Raw genomic sequence first — 17,851 nt, 5'->3', positions numbered from 1 at the left:
TATTAGAAATAACCAGGGGTCGAGTTTAGTCTCCTGAGGAACTCCTGCTGGTATAGCCCGCCATTCCGATACACAACAACAAGTCAATTTCACCCTTTACCTTCTATTCGTAAGGAAATCCAAGATCCACCACATGATCGATTCTGGAAAGTCATACGAGGAGAGCTTTTGGGCTGGGACATGATGATCAATTAAGTCAAAGGCTTTGCGAACGTCAAACAGTACGGCTCTCGTAGTAGCCCCATTTCCGTCTGTCGATTCCAACCAGGAGTGCAACATACTGATCAGCGCATGCGTAGTAGAAGATTTAGGTACGGCCTCAAATTGTTGAGGATCAATCCTCTTCAGCACAGCAGGTTTGACATAACTGTCAACCACATAAGCTTCAGACATCTTTGACAAAATGGGGGTTTGTGAAATAGGACGTAAGTGCTTATTTGCTTCACGGACGGGCTTTTGCTTTGGCACGGGGACTACATATACGTACTTCCATGAAGATGGCAAGCGTCTTTCACGGTACGAGTAGTTCAAGATGTCAGATACCGGACCGATACTCTAAAAAAGTAGAGTCATTAGCACTTGGCGGGTGATAGAATGCTCCAAGAAGAATAGAGCTGTATCCCCTTGGGAGACGAGTAGGACTAATTTGAATCCATAACACCTCGAAAGAAGGGTCTTCTAAATCGTCCACAATTGTAAACTTTATCGTATCCCTGATATACACGCACACACCGCCATGCTGTTCTTTCTTTGCGGATGATGCAAAGTGGAACAAAGAGTGAACGGAAGTGTAATGAAGGATCAAAAACAAGTTGCGGAAGTACTGGTAGAGCATTTTGCAACGTTTGCGTATGGAATTGGAGGTGATGAGGCTGAGTGCAAGGCAATAGAAGATTTTAAGGATCATCCCTGTGTGCAGTGAAACTGATAATGGGAAGCAGACCATCAATGTTCATCCTGTCACGCAAGGACAAATTCTCGCTGTACTTGAATCGTTCAACATTAGAAAAGCTACTGACAGTGAAGGTATTCCAGCAAAAGTTTTAAAAGTCAGAGCTGAGGAGTTGTCTAAACCACTAACTACCTCATTCAATTCATGTATAGGAAACAGCATGTGGCCCAGCAATTGGAAGAGAGGGGACTGGACCGCAGTGTGTAAAAGAGACGATAAGCTTTCCAAGGAGAACTATCGACCAATTACCATCCTTCCATGTGTCAATAAAACCATGGAGAAACTGGTGGGTTCGCAGATATCCGCTGGTTTCGACTCCCGCATGAATGAAAATTCTAACGCGTATCGTACACATCACAGTTGCGAAACTACTCTAATTAACCTAATAGAGTCATGGAGAAAGGCAAGGGATAATAAACTCGTTGTCAACATTCTCTCCACAGACATGTCGAAAGCCTTCGACTCACTCCATCCGCCATTGCTGCTAAGTAAGCTTAAACAATAAGGTTTTCAGGAGAGTCTGATGCAACTCCTGAACAGCTACCTTCGTGACAGATACAACCGCGTCAAAATAGGAAATGAAGTCAGTTCGTATCGACTGGTAAATAGAGGCTGTCCTCAGGGCTCCGGCCTAGGGCCGTTGTTTTGGAATATCTTTCAGAACTACCTCCCTCTGTTAGTATCGAATAACATATCAATGTTTGCGGATGACCATCAAATGTATCATAGTGGTCATAATCAAGAAGAGATCACATCTAAGCTTAGTGCAAGTGCGGATCAGATAACTAGGTGGTACAAATCCAATCTATTGGTAGAGAACCTTAAGAAATACTAGAAGTTGCACATCGGCTACCGAACAGAAACAATTGGCTCTGAAAGAGCAAGTGAAGGGATCCGCATAAATAATGAGGAAATTAAGACCGCGGAAACTCTAAAACTTTTAGGGGTAAACATGGAAACTCCGCATGCAAGAAGGCCAGTCAAAGAATTGCTGTCCTCATGCGACTGAGAAATCTAATCCCTATTAAGGCCAAACTCCAAGTGTACGAGGCAGCTGTGTTACCTCACCTTACATACTGCCACCTAGTGTGGCACTTTTATAGAGCTAGTGATTCGCGCAAGCTTGAACGGCTACGAGAAAGAGGCTTGAGAGTGATGTACAAGGAAAAGCAAGCTAGTTATCTTCAATTATTGGAAAGGGCCAAGCTGCCAAATTTGATGAACAGACTTTTGCAGGACATATGTATTCTTATGTATAAAGTTAAATATAAACTATGCCCAACTGATATTTGCAATATTTTTAAAGAACATAGCTCTAAGTATAATTTGAGGCAATCTGATTTCTCCACTCCTAGTTATAACTCTGTGACTTACGGTAGGCACTCATTGCGACACTTAGGACCTAAATTATGAGCGAAGCTGTCATGGGATGACAGATCAGCCAAAACACTTAATGAGTTTAAAGGGCGCATTCGTGGCAAAGATCTTGCTGAGTTTTTAGAAACCGGCTACAAGGGTTGTATCCTCTGCTCAACATGACATTTTTACCTTTTCTTCACCTTAATACTCATATCATAATGTAAATGTGTTAGTCTTTAATTCTGTATTTTATTCTATACTAATATGTGTCCCCTTATTGGTATGGGTTCTCTCAGGCTATATGGTTTCGACACTTTAATAAAGTTTATTATTATTATTATTATTATTATTATTATCGATCGAAAAGAAAAGTTTTGAAAAATAAAAAATCGGATAAGATTAAAAAACTATAATCTGTTAATTGTTATTGGAAATATTGCGTGACTAGCTGAAATAAAGTGTAATGAATAAAGGGGTAAGTTTCTAAAGAAACTGTGGTGCTGCGTTGGTGGGAGGGTATAAAAGGTAATTTGGTATTATTAACTGAGTGATAACGTAAATTGGCCCCCGTTAAGATTTTCAAAGCTTACGTTTCGAGTGTTAACACTTCGTCAGAGCGAATGTCGAAGGAGTATTTCGCTCTGACGAAGGGATAACACTCGAAATGTCAGCTTTGAAAATTTTAACGGTGACCAATTTACGTCATCAACTCAGTTGATAATACCAAAGTACCTCAAAATGAGTCTACGTGACATAATGGAGCGCAGGCCCCACTGGAAGTTCTTTTTTTTCGCCCCAAAACTTTATGTAGTCACTTTCACGGCTGTGTCGAGGAGTGTTGTGTACCGCCGTCATGGACGAAGGCGAGCGAGAGGTACGTATCATTTCGTCAGCCAGCGCGTGACGCATTCTTGAATAAATCGTTTGCCTGGGTTTCCACCGGCATTTTTAAGTTCGGTTCTTTCTGCCTATGCTTTTGATGTCATGACTGGACACGGCCGCGAAAGAGGCTTGGATCCAAGGTCAATTTTCTCTCGACCTGGCGTGATACGGTCCGAACGAGTTGCCAGTAATCGGATCCTTGCTTTTGCGCACAGATTTCTAAGATCGTCACAACGCTAACATATATTGTAACTCGCTATAAAGGAATCTACGGTGAAAGGTTATTCGGACGTCCAAAAAAGCGATTTTGGCAAGAGATTATGGCTTTTTCGCCGCAGTTTTATCATACATGGATAGGGATAATGTTACGAGGGAAGTGTAAGTTTTTCTTGGAAATAGCACGAAATATGTTATAAAAAGATACCGAAAACTAGCTTCTCTCCTTGCGTAAGGTCTATTGTGAATTCGTCTATATGCTACATTTGTGCTGTATTCTGTCTTGCTCTAACAAATACTGGAATGTTTTTGACTGAAGAATTCTTAAATTTGAGTCTTTAGCCCGCAATTCTTTAGGTAAATTGTCCCATTCTTTTCCTGCTACAAATTTAAATATAGACTGGCTCATAACAGATTTTACTTTAGGCAAATAAATTTATCGGGTATCTCTTAATGACAACAAAGTTCTGATCTGGAATTCATATAACTCTGGAGTTGCGTGGGACAAGGGTGGTTATTAATAATTTTAATTACTAGCTGAAGACGCGTATATCGTCGCCTGCTGGATAACGTAAGAAGTCCTAATTTGCCTCTCATCGTTTGAGTGCAAGTCAGATGCTTTGTCCTTAACATTATTATCAAAGCTTTATTCTGTAATCATTCTAAAAAATCGGAATTATTCTTGGTGTAGGATTCCCATATAGTAGAGCCGTAATCTAAAATAACTAAAATTGTCACTTTAAATATCTTCAAAAGGATGGTTGAGCCCAAAAAAGACGAAAATCTGTTTAACAATTTAAGTTTAGGGTAGACTCTGGACGCGACGTAAGGTATGTCACTGTTCCAAGATAACGATTCATCTCCTATCACACCAAGGTACTTAAAAGATCTCTTCTGGTTTAGAACCGAATCACCGTAGAATATATTTAGATGTCTGGTGATTTTGACGGCTTTCTGTGACGCAATCTCCATTGTTTCCGTCTTTTTCGTGTTGCAAATAAGACGGTTGTCACAGAACCATTGGTTTACCCTTTTGAGATCCTCGTTAATCTTGTACTCAGCCACGGGAACGTCTTTGGACTTTGAGTGCATCTCAGTGACAGTGCGATTTCTGAATCTTGACATGCTTTAGTTATGTCGTTGATATGGATATTGAACAATGTTCGTCCCAAGACCCTTGCGGGACTCCCAAAGAAAGATTCTGAAGTTCTGAAGCAGAGTTTTTACCTACAACATATTGCAATCTTCCTGACCGGTAGCTCTTAAACCACTGGAATGTGTTCTCTTTTATTCCACAAGATTCAAATTTGGCAAGCAGGAAGTCGTGCTTAATGATATCAAACGCTTTTCTTAAGTCAAGGAAAACGCAAACGGACATACGACCACTATCAACGGCAAATTTCCATGAATCCACTACTTTGAATAAAGCCGCTGTTGTTGAAGAAAACTTTGAATGCGCAAATTGATGCTGTTCTATGAGATCAACTCTGTAAGTCTATGTTCACAAAAGACTCCATGATCTTAGAAACGCAGGGCAATACTGAGTATAATTAGATTATTTTAACAATTTAATTCCGAGTATAGTTCTACGAGCCGCTATGGAATTTGCACAATATGCTACGGCTCTGGTAGAATATTTACACCGTATCCGAGGAAATAAAAACTGCACATTTTTTCCAGTATTACAATGAGTTCTCAAGTGATTCAGGATCCATTGTGTGTCATATGTACGTGTACAGCCTGAGATAATATTTGTTGACGTATTTGATAAAAAATTACGACGTTTGAGAATAAATTAAACCTCCTCAAAGGAGAGAAGTTGTTGCTCTCTGAAAGAATTAAAAAAAAAATTAAATTAAAAAACTTGAGGAAATCCCTAGTTCAAGTGATAGTTTGTTTGAGCAAAATCCAAAGGTCTTTGAGCTGCAACTTTTCTTCGCGAACTCCTTGAAGGATCTTGTCAGGAAAAGCAAGATCACGGGAACTCCGGCAGAAACTGTGGACATATTATCAGTTGTGCATCGCTCATTAAGAGACCAATTTATACCACTTATCGTCACAGAAGAAAGTGTTCAGTTTTGAGCCGATCATCAACGCTGATTCGTTCTCATTGGTCACAACAAAGAGGCAATGTGGGTATTTTATCACTTTAATGTATCACAATATTTTATGCGTAAGCACGCCATTTCGATCTCCTGCTGCCTCGAGGCAGCTTTTGTAGCGCTCTTCTGTTTTACCAAGCCACGAAAAACGCTAGAAGTAGACTTAACACTCGTACAAAAAACTGGAACGGCTCAGTTGAGTTATTCCATGGCGATTTATTGTTAGTTTTTCTAAATTGCTCAACCATTACGCGATGTCAAATTCACATTAAACCTTGCGCATGGAGACAAGTTAATCAGTAGATTATACTATATATTACATGGTTTTTCAAAGAAAAACTTACGCTTCCCTCTTATCAGCTTTACCCAAATCCATTTCTCATAAAGGAGTGGCGAAAAGCAATGTTGCCCCATAACGATCACAGAAATCTGTGCGCAAACACAAGGATCCGATTACTGGCAACTCACTCTGCGTTCGCCTATCTCAAGGTAAGTAAGGTGCATAAACATGTTGTGGAACACCACACCTTGAACGTTCAAAGTGAATACACCCCATGTATTTCGTAACCGGGGTAAACATACCATTACATATCATACAAGAAAGCTGCTAATCAAACACTAGATAACTATAAAACTACCATGACAAAATTAAAATATTGTGTTTCTCGATTTGTGCAAAAACAAATTAAAGCTGTGATTACCAACGAAGGCCGACTGCATATGTTGCGTTTCTCAATCATTAAAAAACGCTCACATAAACAAGCAACCATTCTTCTATTTTTAAAGACAGTATATAGAGTTGTCTATATTAAAAAATTTAAAGTACTAAGAAAGTTTATATAAAATACTTCAACTTTAGTAATAATAATAAAAGTTCTTAAAAAATCATTCTACATATTGATGTCTCGATGCTTTTTACAACTAAAAGAAAGAGCTCTCACAAACAGGTACGTTTTTTTCCAGTGGCAAGTGGTAGCTGATTCCATAACTTCTGAGCAAAAGATCTATCTCCGTAAGTAACTGTGAGAGTCTTAGGGGCAACTAGAAGGTTGGAATCATTCGAATGAAGCGAGCGACAGGGAGTGTAATGATGTAACAGTTCATTAATATGCACCCGGGCAAGACCATTAACAGATTTGTACTCAATCAAAGGATTAACAGGAGGCCAGTGCAACTTTTTTAGAACAGGAGTACTGTGATCAGTCTTCATCATGCACACAGTTAATCTTGCGGCGGTATTTTGCAATCTCTGAAGTTTCTCAATTTCACGGCAGGGAATTCCATAGAGCAAACCATTACAATAATTCAATTTAGATAACACGAAGACATGGACAATGCGCTCAGTATCCGCTTGCGAAAGATATTTTCTGATTCTGACAGGTGTTTAATGGCTGTGAATATATGAAGATCATTTATGTGCACTGCGGTTGAAGAAACCGCAGTGGACTAGAACTACTGAACGAGTAGTTGAAATGAGGCCTGAAAAAAAAATTGAGGCCCGTACCGGATTTGAAATCATCACCTCCGCGATACCGGTGCTTCGCTCTACCAACTGAGCTAACAAGCCAACTGGGAGCTGACAGGTATTTAATGGCTGTGAATATATGAAAATCATACATGTGGTGGCGGTTGAAGAAACGAATATAGAATTGATCCTTGCAGTTATGAACACTACTGAACTAGTCGTTGAAATAAGGCCGAAAAAAAAATTCAGGCCCGTACGGGCCTGAACTACTAGTCGGAATAAGGCATGAAAAAAATATTTAAATTCTATATTCAAGTCCCGTACGAGCATGAATTTTTTTCAGTAGAGTTCATAGCTGCAAGGATCGATTCTATTTTCTGTCAGGTGTTGTTGACATGGGGAACAAAGGTGAGGTGTGAATCAAGCGTGACTCCAAGGTCTGTGACAATACTAGTAGGTTGATCATAACGATCACCGACTTTAATCGAAGCAATCGGTTCAGTAAGGGAAGATGCGAAGAGAAATGGATTATCTCAGTCTTTGACAGATTTCATTTAAGCATATTGCATAAATTCGAACTCATGATATCATCTAAACACAAAGTGAGATTTTCAAAAGCAATGGCGTGGTTCCCTTTACGCATAAAAATGAAGAGCTGGGTGTCACCTGAAACATTATTATGTCAAAACCGTGTGCAGAGATGACAGCTTCAAGAGGGGCGATATACAGTGAGAATAACAGCGGTTTGGGGACCGATCCTTGTGGGACACCATAAGACAGACATCTTGGTCGAGAAAGAATCTTATCGAGAGCAATGCATTGAGGACGATCTTTAAGGTATGATTCAGTCCAACGAAGAACCATTTCGCAAAAATCATAGCGATACCGAAGCCTATAGAGAAGGATAGCATGGTATATTGTGTCGAAAGCCGCACATAAGTCAACACTGGAACAGCTTCGCATTTGTTGTCAATAACATGATGTATATCATTAACAACTCGTTGAAGGGCTCTATTTAAAAGAACTTCTCTCTTGAGCCGACTTATGATAATTTCAAAGCTTCAACATTCTCCAACATCTACGCGTCTTTTCTCCAATAGATCCCATCAAACACTTGTATAATATGAGCTAAACACATTTTGTTTATACCAAAGATGTTGTACAATGTTGTTAAAAGGCTATCGATAAACAGATGTAAATCAAGGCTAACTCAACCCTTAAACTCCCAAGATCTGATTATTAATTCTCCCCTGTAGCTGCTACACTTTTCCTTGCAAACTAGTTATGAGAACTTAGTACTAGATCAAGATAGCAGCTTCTACCTGATAAGTTTGAATATTCTCATTACTTGTTTGCTGAAGAGTGTATGGATATTGTTGGGAGAAGTTTTATGTTAATCACTTTTGGGAGTTAAAGGGTTAATCACCAGATTATAACAATTAAATAACCAACTGGAATTTATCAGTAACTAGCAAAGCTATCTATACTGTGGGTTATTCATGGGTTTAAGTAGCACTTTAATTTACACTTCAGAGTTAATTCTCTGTTTCACCATTTATCTATACTTTCCACTTAGTGGCCGTCTCCTTTCAAACTTACTGCCAGGTTTTGGTATGAGCAGTATCTATGAGATATTATTATTCAAAACAATACTTTTCTGCCAAGTCTTTCCGCTGTACCAAATTTTGGACTAATGCATTATACAAAGTCTTATAATCAGCAGCCAGCCCATTGTATGATCTCCACAGTCTCAACATATGAAATCCCCTTTTAGACAAAGTGTTATATCTGTCTTCAATTTCTTCTATGTCATCTTCCGTAACTCCAGGTAGTCGACGTGCCAGTCGATCCCAATCGCTACCAATAGCTTTGCCAAGTGTTTGAAGGTCATCATCAGTTACTTTTCCCTCTTGAAAATTAAAAAAATAGAGAATTGTTTATTTTAAGATTACCAGCTTACTTGTTACTTACTGTGACTCGGTAACAATTTTAAAGTCATTGATTACAAGTGAATTTTTTACAGGGGGGGGGGGGTTAGGAGAGCAAAGGCTTTTTTTGTCATGCCAGAGGTTTTCCATCATATATTGTGGAGGCAGAGTGGACAAGTGGTTAGGACACCGGATTTGTAGTCTGGTGGCCCTGGGAACAAGCCCTCCACCCTGCTTCTAACTGGATTGTTATTAATGGTTCCCTGAGTTCAACTCCTTGGCTGTTCTTTGTTTATAGGTAACCGCAGCCTCCCTCTTACAAGCTGGGGTTTTTACAGCCCATGTTTATTTACAATGTTTTGGATCATGTTGTTCGTATTGTACCTGAGATGAGCCCTGTTGGGGGAGACTGGTCAATTTTAAAAGTATACAAATGCATATCCACACACACATTCCTCGTATTATCAGGTATAATAGCGGAGCTCGCAAAGCGTAGCCCCATAACTATACAAAATAGTAGTAACCCATCAAGCCGAAAAAATTTGGTTGTACAACCGTACGACCGTACGAGCGTACAAGGTGCTACTTTTAGCATGCGCGGCCAACTGTACCACGGGCACTATCTTAGCCATTACGTAATGGAAGGGCAAGGGAGAAGGTAATGCGCAGGTGCGAGTGCGTGCGTAACTTGGATACCCCGTTAGTGTGCGCCAAGAGACACCGTCAGATGACGATAAAGTGCGCATACTCGAACGTCGAGCTGCAGTGTAACGTACTGCGGGCACACGGTTAGGCATTGCACGAGGGCTTCACGTGAGCTAGAAGATGAAATTTGCCACCAGCGTTTTGAGCGGGAAATCAAACTGGTCAGGATGTAGTTGAACAGTAATTCTCAGTATTTTGCAATCTCTAAACAACTCGTAAGACAACAATACTGGCAGAGTTTAAGCTTTGTCAACCGGAGGAAATTTTTATAATTCAAGTTCGTGGAGAGAGGGTTTTAATTGAAAATAGGCTGGATATAAAGAGACAGAGCGACCAAAGAAAGCAACAAGTAAACGGCGTAAAGCGAGTCCAAAACATCGCGCAAGAAACTTACAAAGGACGCCAAAATAGGCAGAAAACGGCGAGAGGAACACGAAAGAGAACAATAAAGGGCATAAGTAAAAAGGCGAGTTTCTAGCGAAGAGCAACGCGAGAAGGAAATACAAAGTCGCATCTGAAAACAGACAGAAAAGAGGTCATCAACAAAGAGAAGCGAACTGCAAAGGATCCGCGAAAGAAGAGGAGGTAAGTCGTGTCCTATCTGGGTTTTCTCTAACGCTAAGACCCAGAAAAAAATTCAAACTTTTTTTTTACCAATCGTCGTTTGATACTAGCTTCAGTTTTTAATTCAACTAATCACGTTTCGGTTAAACATATACTCTAGCATACATCGCCTAAAAACTCTTACGCTGGTTCATCGCTCGAATAATATTGCAAAGTGTTCGTATTCTTCAAGTTATTTCTTGTCCTTTCATTTTAAAGTTTAATACAGTCGTGGTGTTATGGGAAAAGAAGTTACGTATTTTGCTTTGCCTAGAAAGTTTTCAAATGATGTCGAACGGCGAGCGCAAGTTTCTACTTTTTTTTCTCTTCAATTAATTATCGCGGGATTTACTCTATTCATTTGAAAAATTTGCGCTTTGCCGAAGATGTGTTGTTTTACCCTAAGACCGAAGTAATGGCCTTTCCCAAAATTAAAATAAAATGGGATTGAGTCAGCGATGTTCATGTTTACATTAAGTCTAACGCGGTAATTTGATTTTGACGATATTGTCATGTGAGAACCCGTCAAACATTTGAGAATCAAATTACGGACCGCAAATGTGTGTTGCAAACAAACTCACGGGTAAAATGGAGATGGTTCTACAGCGGGATGAGTGAATTTAATTGTTTGGTTGTCGTACTTTTCAGCGCTATGTTTTCATGCTTTCTACTCGATTCGTTCGAACTTCAGGAAATGGTTTGTGTCACAAAACATGGAGCCACTTTCTCTACGCTCAACATCTCGAGGCGTTATGATGAACATGCTTGCGATACGACATTTTTTTCCCTTATGCTGGAAACTGAAGAATTAATTTCTAACATTGGTAGTCATCACATTTTACAAGAAGCGTCCGAGCTGTGATCATGCAATTAAACGGGGTTCTGGCAATTTGACCTCTCAAGCGCGCTGGTAAACACATGGTTCGCGTAAATAATTGTTGTTTACAATTATCGAATTCAAGAGAAGTTTTTGAGAGTCTGTTTCTGTAACCTTCCTGGATATTTTCTTTTAAATTCATTGAGGTTTAGTCTCGGAATTTCATAAGCGATTATGAATGATAGTTTTGTATCGGCACCATGATTTAGGGAAATTTTGTCAACATTTTAACAGATTACAATTCGCGAACCATTTCCGTAACCTACTTGGATATTCTCTCTTGGAGTAATTGAGTCACACCCTCGGAATTTCATTAGTAATTATTAGAACGACAAATCCGTATATATAGCACAAGTGAAGCACATTTTAAACTTTCATACGATTGTAGGAAACTATACTTAATTAACTCTCGATAAATTGGCCTGACATAACTCGATGATTATTTTATTATTTTGTAGCCCCAAAAGCCCGGCTTGTGACTCTGGAGGTACTGAACTTGATATATTTGATACACAAGGCACCCTTCAAGTAGGAAGGTTGGAATAAAATTGCTTTTATGATCATATATTGCACTCGGTTAACATATGTAGATAATTACTTAAAAAATACTTATTATAGCTGTATTCAGAAGCATAGACATGTAGACAATATGCTTCTGCTTTATTTTATTGTAAGGGGTTTCTTTTTATGTAACATATATCCATCCTTTAATTTCCTCCTTAACCTGCTTCCAAATAATTCAATTTTATGTTTGAATTCAAGATAAAACAGAAGTCTTGCAGAGTTCTCATTCGAGATGGAATTCAGGTGAGAACATCAGTAAACAAGTTAAAATCATATGCTTCTCCTGAATCTTAAATTTTATTGCCCTGGTTTTTTTCAGAAACCCTATTTTATACATCTGTGTGACAGCTAATGATTAAAAACCTCAGTTAATAGATTTGCTATATTTAGTAGTTTTTTTAATTCCATCTTTTTGTTTCTGGCATTTACTATTTTAAAATTCATAAATGGCATTCCCTTTTCATCCTTGTAAAGAGATATTGCACATTTCTTTAACTAAAATATGAATTATGAAGTCAACTTAATTTCAATGAGTTTGAAACTTCATTCTACATAAAAACACTTTACTGGCATATACTGTTATATTTATTTGCTGCCTTTCTGTTACAAATAATTACCATATGTGTCTCAACCTTTAACTCCCAAAATTTTATGAGTAATCCTACTTACTGTTTGCCATACAATTTATATGATGTTAAATTTGAGAATTTGGAATTGGATCAACCAATAATCCTCAAATTATATTTGTCTTAATTCTCGTTACTTGTCTACTTTATGTCATACTAATAGTGTAAGGAGAAATTCTGTCTAGGTTAACAGAGAGACTTAACCCTTTAACTCCCAAGATCTTATTAGTAATTCTCCTTACTATCTTCTATACAGTTCTTGTGATGTTAGTTTGGAGGATTTAGTATTGGATCATCTTATAATCCCCTAACTGATATTTTTCTTTATTCTCATCACTTGTCTGCTTGATATTGTTTTGATATAGTAAGGAGAAATTCTTTCTTGGTCACTTATGGGAGTTAAAGGGTTAAATGGGGGATTTCAACATATTGTAATGATTAAAATATTCTTATGCTTTCAAATGTATCAGTAACAAAAAAATGTGATGAGAATCTGATGATATGAAACACTTGCAATGGAAAAACCTGTTGCTGGTAGCTTATGTCCTTAATGCTTAAATTTTCATGGGAAATGCTTTTCTTGAAAGTGGGGATACAGAAGTTTTTAAAGCTGATAGAAGTAAGCTGTTTGCAAGTAATAAAAGGCAAATTAACAATCATACCTTAATGCTTAGCATGCTTCACTCATACATGTCAGTTGTGTGTACCTACCATTGTAGAGGTGTCTTTAAAAAGGTTTTTTTTTTGTTACACAAGGCAATCTTCAAGGTGGAAGAGTAGAAGACCACAGAATGATGTTTACTTGGCATTTGTACTTAAGCAGTACTCTACATATATATTACTGATTACATGATGTCTTTAACCCTTTACACTCCAATATCAGAATGCATATTCTCCAAACTGTTCTCTATATATTTCCTTATGTGCTGGCAAGGAGAATTTGTCTAACAATCAAGAGGTTCTTCAGTTGATTATCATTTCCTTTATTCTCATGACCTTAATGTGTGACTCAGGGGTGATATTGAATGGAGAAATGAGATGCTAGTTACTCTCAGGGATTAAAGTGTTATTAGCTGTACACATTTTCATTATGCTCCTCGCATTTGTTGGCAACAATAGCTAAGATTGTTAGGAAAGCAAACAAACAAGTGAACAGAAGACAGTGAAATGAGGGAAACTGTAAACTTTACCATGTGATAGAAAACTATCACAGAATACTTTAAAAAGAGGGGAAACTTGAATTGTGCTAGCTAATTTCCTCTATTGCCATTCATGTTTTTGATCAAATAAAATTTAACCCTTTAACTCCCAGTTCAAATTTGTAATTCTCCTTACTGTCAACTATACAATTCTTATAATGTTAGTTCTAAGAATTTAGTATTGGATCAACCAATTATTCTCAAGTTTATATTTTTCTTTATACAATAAGCTTAGTTATGCACGCATTCTGATTGGTTCTCACTTATGATCTATTGGAGGACAGACGCATAGATGACGTCATCATTAAAACTTTGGCTCTCTGTTATTCTAAAATGGCGGAAAACTACTTGAGCAGTCGCAGTCGAACGCGACTAAAAAAGAAACACAAAATGGGTAGTGAAATTATTTCAAGGCAAGAAGCCATTGCTTTGCTACGAAATTAACGAACTCAATAAGCAAAAGTTGTCTGAGATTGATTTATTTGGAAAAAAAATTCTTTTCTCAATGTCAAAATAATTGTTTATACAGATTGGTGTCAGGAAAGAAACATCACAACACCACTTCTTAAAATGAACAGTAAGGAATTAGACCAAAACCTAGCAAGATTTTATGTGGAAGCCAGAACAAAAAAAGGTGAAGAGTACAGTCGTTCAGCTCTTCTCGGTTTTCGCAATTCCATTGAACGACACCTAAACAACAACGGTGAAACAACAACGATGTTACAGTGAAAATAACAAAAAACCAAGTATTTCAAAACAGCAACAAAATTCTCGACGCCAAGGTCAGAATCAACCGCTGCGCTGGCAGCTAGTTTTTGTACCATCTGACCTTGCCAAAATTCGAGCCAGCCCGTTCCTCAGTCTGGTGCTCCACTCGTGCAAGGTGTCCGGTCGTTTCGATACAAAGTCGTTTCGATACAAGCCGTTTAAATACAAATAGAAGTCAATTCGTTACACATGTAAAGTCGATTCGATGCAAACTGAAGGCGTTTCGATACAGAACTAAAATCGAGAAAAGTTTAGTTGAAGTGTGTTAGTTTTCGTCTTTGATATTTTCGATCGATCGACGTAGTTGTAATACCCAGTTTTCCCGCGACTCGATCGAACGAGTTGTATTACACAGTTTCCCTGCGGCCAAAAAGAACAAACTTTATCAAATATTTATTTAAATTACTACAGTACGTTTACGTTGATCATGACTTTCGCACATGTGGTGGCTCCTAAAAGAGCCGTTTTTAGCGACCTGAAATCGTCCAAAGTGACAAAAGCAGGGCGCGGTGGCTCCTAAAAGAGCCGCTTTATGCCGTTGGGGTAGGAAAACGCCTTTAGTAGATTTCTTGCACTGCGGGCACCAGAGTTGAACTCTGGTGCAACTCTTTATTTTGGCCGCCGTCAATGCTCCCACTTGAGCCTGGTGGTTGTGGACATGGTTGCCGCACTGGAACTGGTCGCCGCGCTGTCTAACTGTGGCCCTACATGGGTTGACTTTGGGGCGGATGGAACACTGCCAGTCAGTGACTAAGCCTCGCCTTCTCTGTAGGGTGTAGCTGTACCCCTGGCTGTCTATCAGCTTCGGCCGGCCTCTTTTGGAACTGTTCTCCACGATCTCGTACGTCACGGCGAAGGAAGACCACGTCTCAGCTGGAGTGGGGTCATGAAGGGAGGATTCTTCGTGATCATTGTTGTACTGGCTCTCCACATCAGGCTGGGATTCTTCGGGGTTCTCAGTTCGCGTACTCTCTGGATCAGGGTGGGATTCAGCCGGGTCAATGAAGTTAAGCTCTAGAACTCCTGATTCCAGGTAGCTGGAAGGATCGGCGTAGGAGTCCGGATGCGAACACACCGCGCACTGCCAGTCAATTTCTTTTCCATATCGAACAGCTACCCGGTAAACTTCTTGTGATAAACCTATTGAATCAAAGTAAAAATCTAAATTAGGATAACGTAGTCGAGTGTTTCTTCCCACTTCTTGAGTGCTCTAGCCGCTTCCTAAGTACTTTATAACAGAACAGAGCACAGTCAAAGCTTCTCTATTTGTTTTATAATAAAGAATCCGTTAAATTACCCAAGCATTACTTTCAATTTTCAAAACAAACTTTATTTCTAAAGCAAACAACAGTGTCGTCAGCATGCTCTATACTCTTATAAAGCACGCTACAATAAGCCAATCAGAATCCCTGTTAGAATGGTTCAAATAATCTGATTGGCTGTACAGGACTAAAGCTGTCAAAAGTGTCAAACCATCAAAGTTAAAAAACCATCAAATTTGACATTCTACGATAGTTTACAAACTAAAGTAGTTCGGCAAGTCGAATTTAACACTAGCCTGAAGTTTTTAAGTCTCTAATACAGAATCTTGAAGTGAAATGTTCAGTGAACTTCAGCCGAATTATGGCTCATAAAAACACGCGAGTTTTTTCACATGACAAGGTAGAAAACAAACTGTTCAAGGCGAGTTTTTTTTGAGTGAACGACAGCCGAATTCACCGGAACACGAAGATCGCTCGTGATGACAGCGCCGCAAAACTCGGCTGCAGTGACTGATGTGACTTTCCACTCAACGTATCGGAAAGGATATCAGAGCAACCTCTTATTTTTTCACTCGAAGGGTGGCTGATTTAGTTTCTGAGGCTTGCTTTACTGTGATGACCGGAGAACGCCATGATGAGCGAGCCGCGATGAACTTCAGCATGATCATATTCGCTCAGACACAGTCGTGATTAGTATGAATTTAAACAATTATGCCAGTTTGGTTAAATTTTTCATCATTTCTGTTTTGTTCTGTTTTGTTCTGTTTTGTTCTGTTTTGTTTTTGAACACTGAACTTTATATACTATACGAGTGTTTAGTTGTGTTTAATTTCTATTACCGTACGTAAGCTTGCAATCTAACTCAGCGTGAAAATCTTTAAAACTCGGAATGTTTATTTTGTTTTTCCTCTGAGGATTTTCTTATCTGCTCACGTTTTAATAACGTAAATTACGGCGCCAGGTATGTTTACAAACCTTTGTTTGATTCTTCTGTTGCTACTTGTCGGCTCGCTTCAGTTCCGAAATTTCACTTTCAATAATCGGAAAAAAGCTAAAAAGAAGTCCCGGAAAAGCTCGAACATAGTACAATTGGCTGAAGGCGTGACAGCTTTAGCTCAGCTCTATGCTCTGTACTCTCATAGAGCACGCTCTTTCAACCAATGACACCGCGCGTTATATCCGAACTTAATTATAATTAACAGATAGATTCCAAGTTGCCGTGCGTCTGTTCAGTAATAGATCACAGATGACGTCAAAATGTGGTTGGAACAAAAAAGTGGCACACGAGGCGCAGCCGAGTGTGTCACTGTGTCACTTGGAATCTATTTGTTTTATATAATAAAGAATTAAAAAAAAGTTTTAATGATGACGTCATCTATACGTCTGTCCTCCAATAGATCATAAGTGAGAACCAATTAAAACGCGTGCATAACTGAGGTTATTATATAAATACCAATAATACATGTAATAGTGTTGAAAACTTACCAGTGTTGCAGACTCGATGATTCCAGCGAAAACATCCATCACATTGAATGGTTTGCTGTCTGGGCCGAACAGGTTCATCGCATACCATGCAGTTCAAAATCTGCGCAGACGCCATCGTGATAACTGTGATAACTCGTTAAAACTCGTAAAAACTAAAAAACTCTTGTTAACGGTCGTGATCGTACGATCGAATGAACATTCTACAGGTCCCAGTGTGTTTTATACACTGATATCAGTTAGTTGAAAGTGTTTGGATTCATTTATTCGCTATCAATAGGGTAAAATTAGCAAGTTTTTTAAAACAATTAGTTTACGCGTCTATTGATATGATAATTTACAAAGCCGCCTACCCACGCGCCAGAATAACTGCTATTTCCTCACGGGTCTGTTACTTCACCAACTTACACGACATTATTGATAGTATTTGTGTTTCTTGATCGTAGGCGTAATATGCGCTGGAGTTATAGAAAAAGTCTCAAAATCATTTATATAAATCTCTGTTCTCGATAAATAAACCAAACCAGAACGTAGCCTCGTTTACGTGTTCCCATTGCGTAGGAGGCTTGGATACATGTAGAGGTTCGCGGAGGTATGGGTTTGCTTTATTTACAACGAAGGTTTGTGTTCGCTCTAGTATGGTATTCTGTATCGAAACGATGTGAAGTAACGTGAGTTTGTATCGAATCGACTTTACATGTGTAACGAATTTACATCAATTTGTATCGAAACGGCTTGTATCGAGACGACTTTGTATCGAAACGACCGTGAACCTCATGCAAAGTTCGAACCGAATGGCCTCCAACGTTTCGATGTCGACCGCAACCGCAAGCTTTCCGAGTGGCTTTTTTAACTCCTGTA

General features: G+C 38.9%; 1 protein-coding gene across 1 annotated transcript in view; it reads right to left on the bottom strand.

Moving 5' to 3' along the window:
* Positions 1-8,089: 8,089 nt before the first annotated feature.
* The window catches only part of LOC136279545 (uncharacterized), a 16,429-nt gene continuing 6,667 nt past the window's right edge, over positions 8,090-17,851 (bottom strand). Inside the window, exon 4 of the mRNA XM_066163488.1 lies at positions 8,090-8,885. Within this exon, the coding sequence (XP_066019585.1) occupies positions 8,614-8,885 (272 nt within the window). The 3' untranslated portion in view covers positions 8,090-8,613. The remainder of the gene's footprint in view (positions 8,886-17,851) is intronic.

Source organism: Pocillopora verrucosa, chromosome 1 (genome assembly GCF_036669915.1).
Source record: "Pocillopora verrucosa isolate sample1 chromosome 1, ASM3666991v2, whole genome shotgun sequence".
In the NCBI taxonomy this organism is placed as follows: Eukaryota; Metazoa; Cnidaria; class Anthozoa; order Scleractinia; family Pocilloporidae; genus Pocillopora; species Pocillopora verrucosa.
Note: the sequence above shows the minus strand (reverse complement) of the source record. Positions and strands in the feature narration are given on the sequence as shown.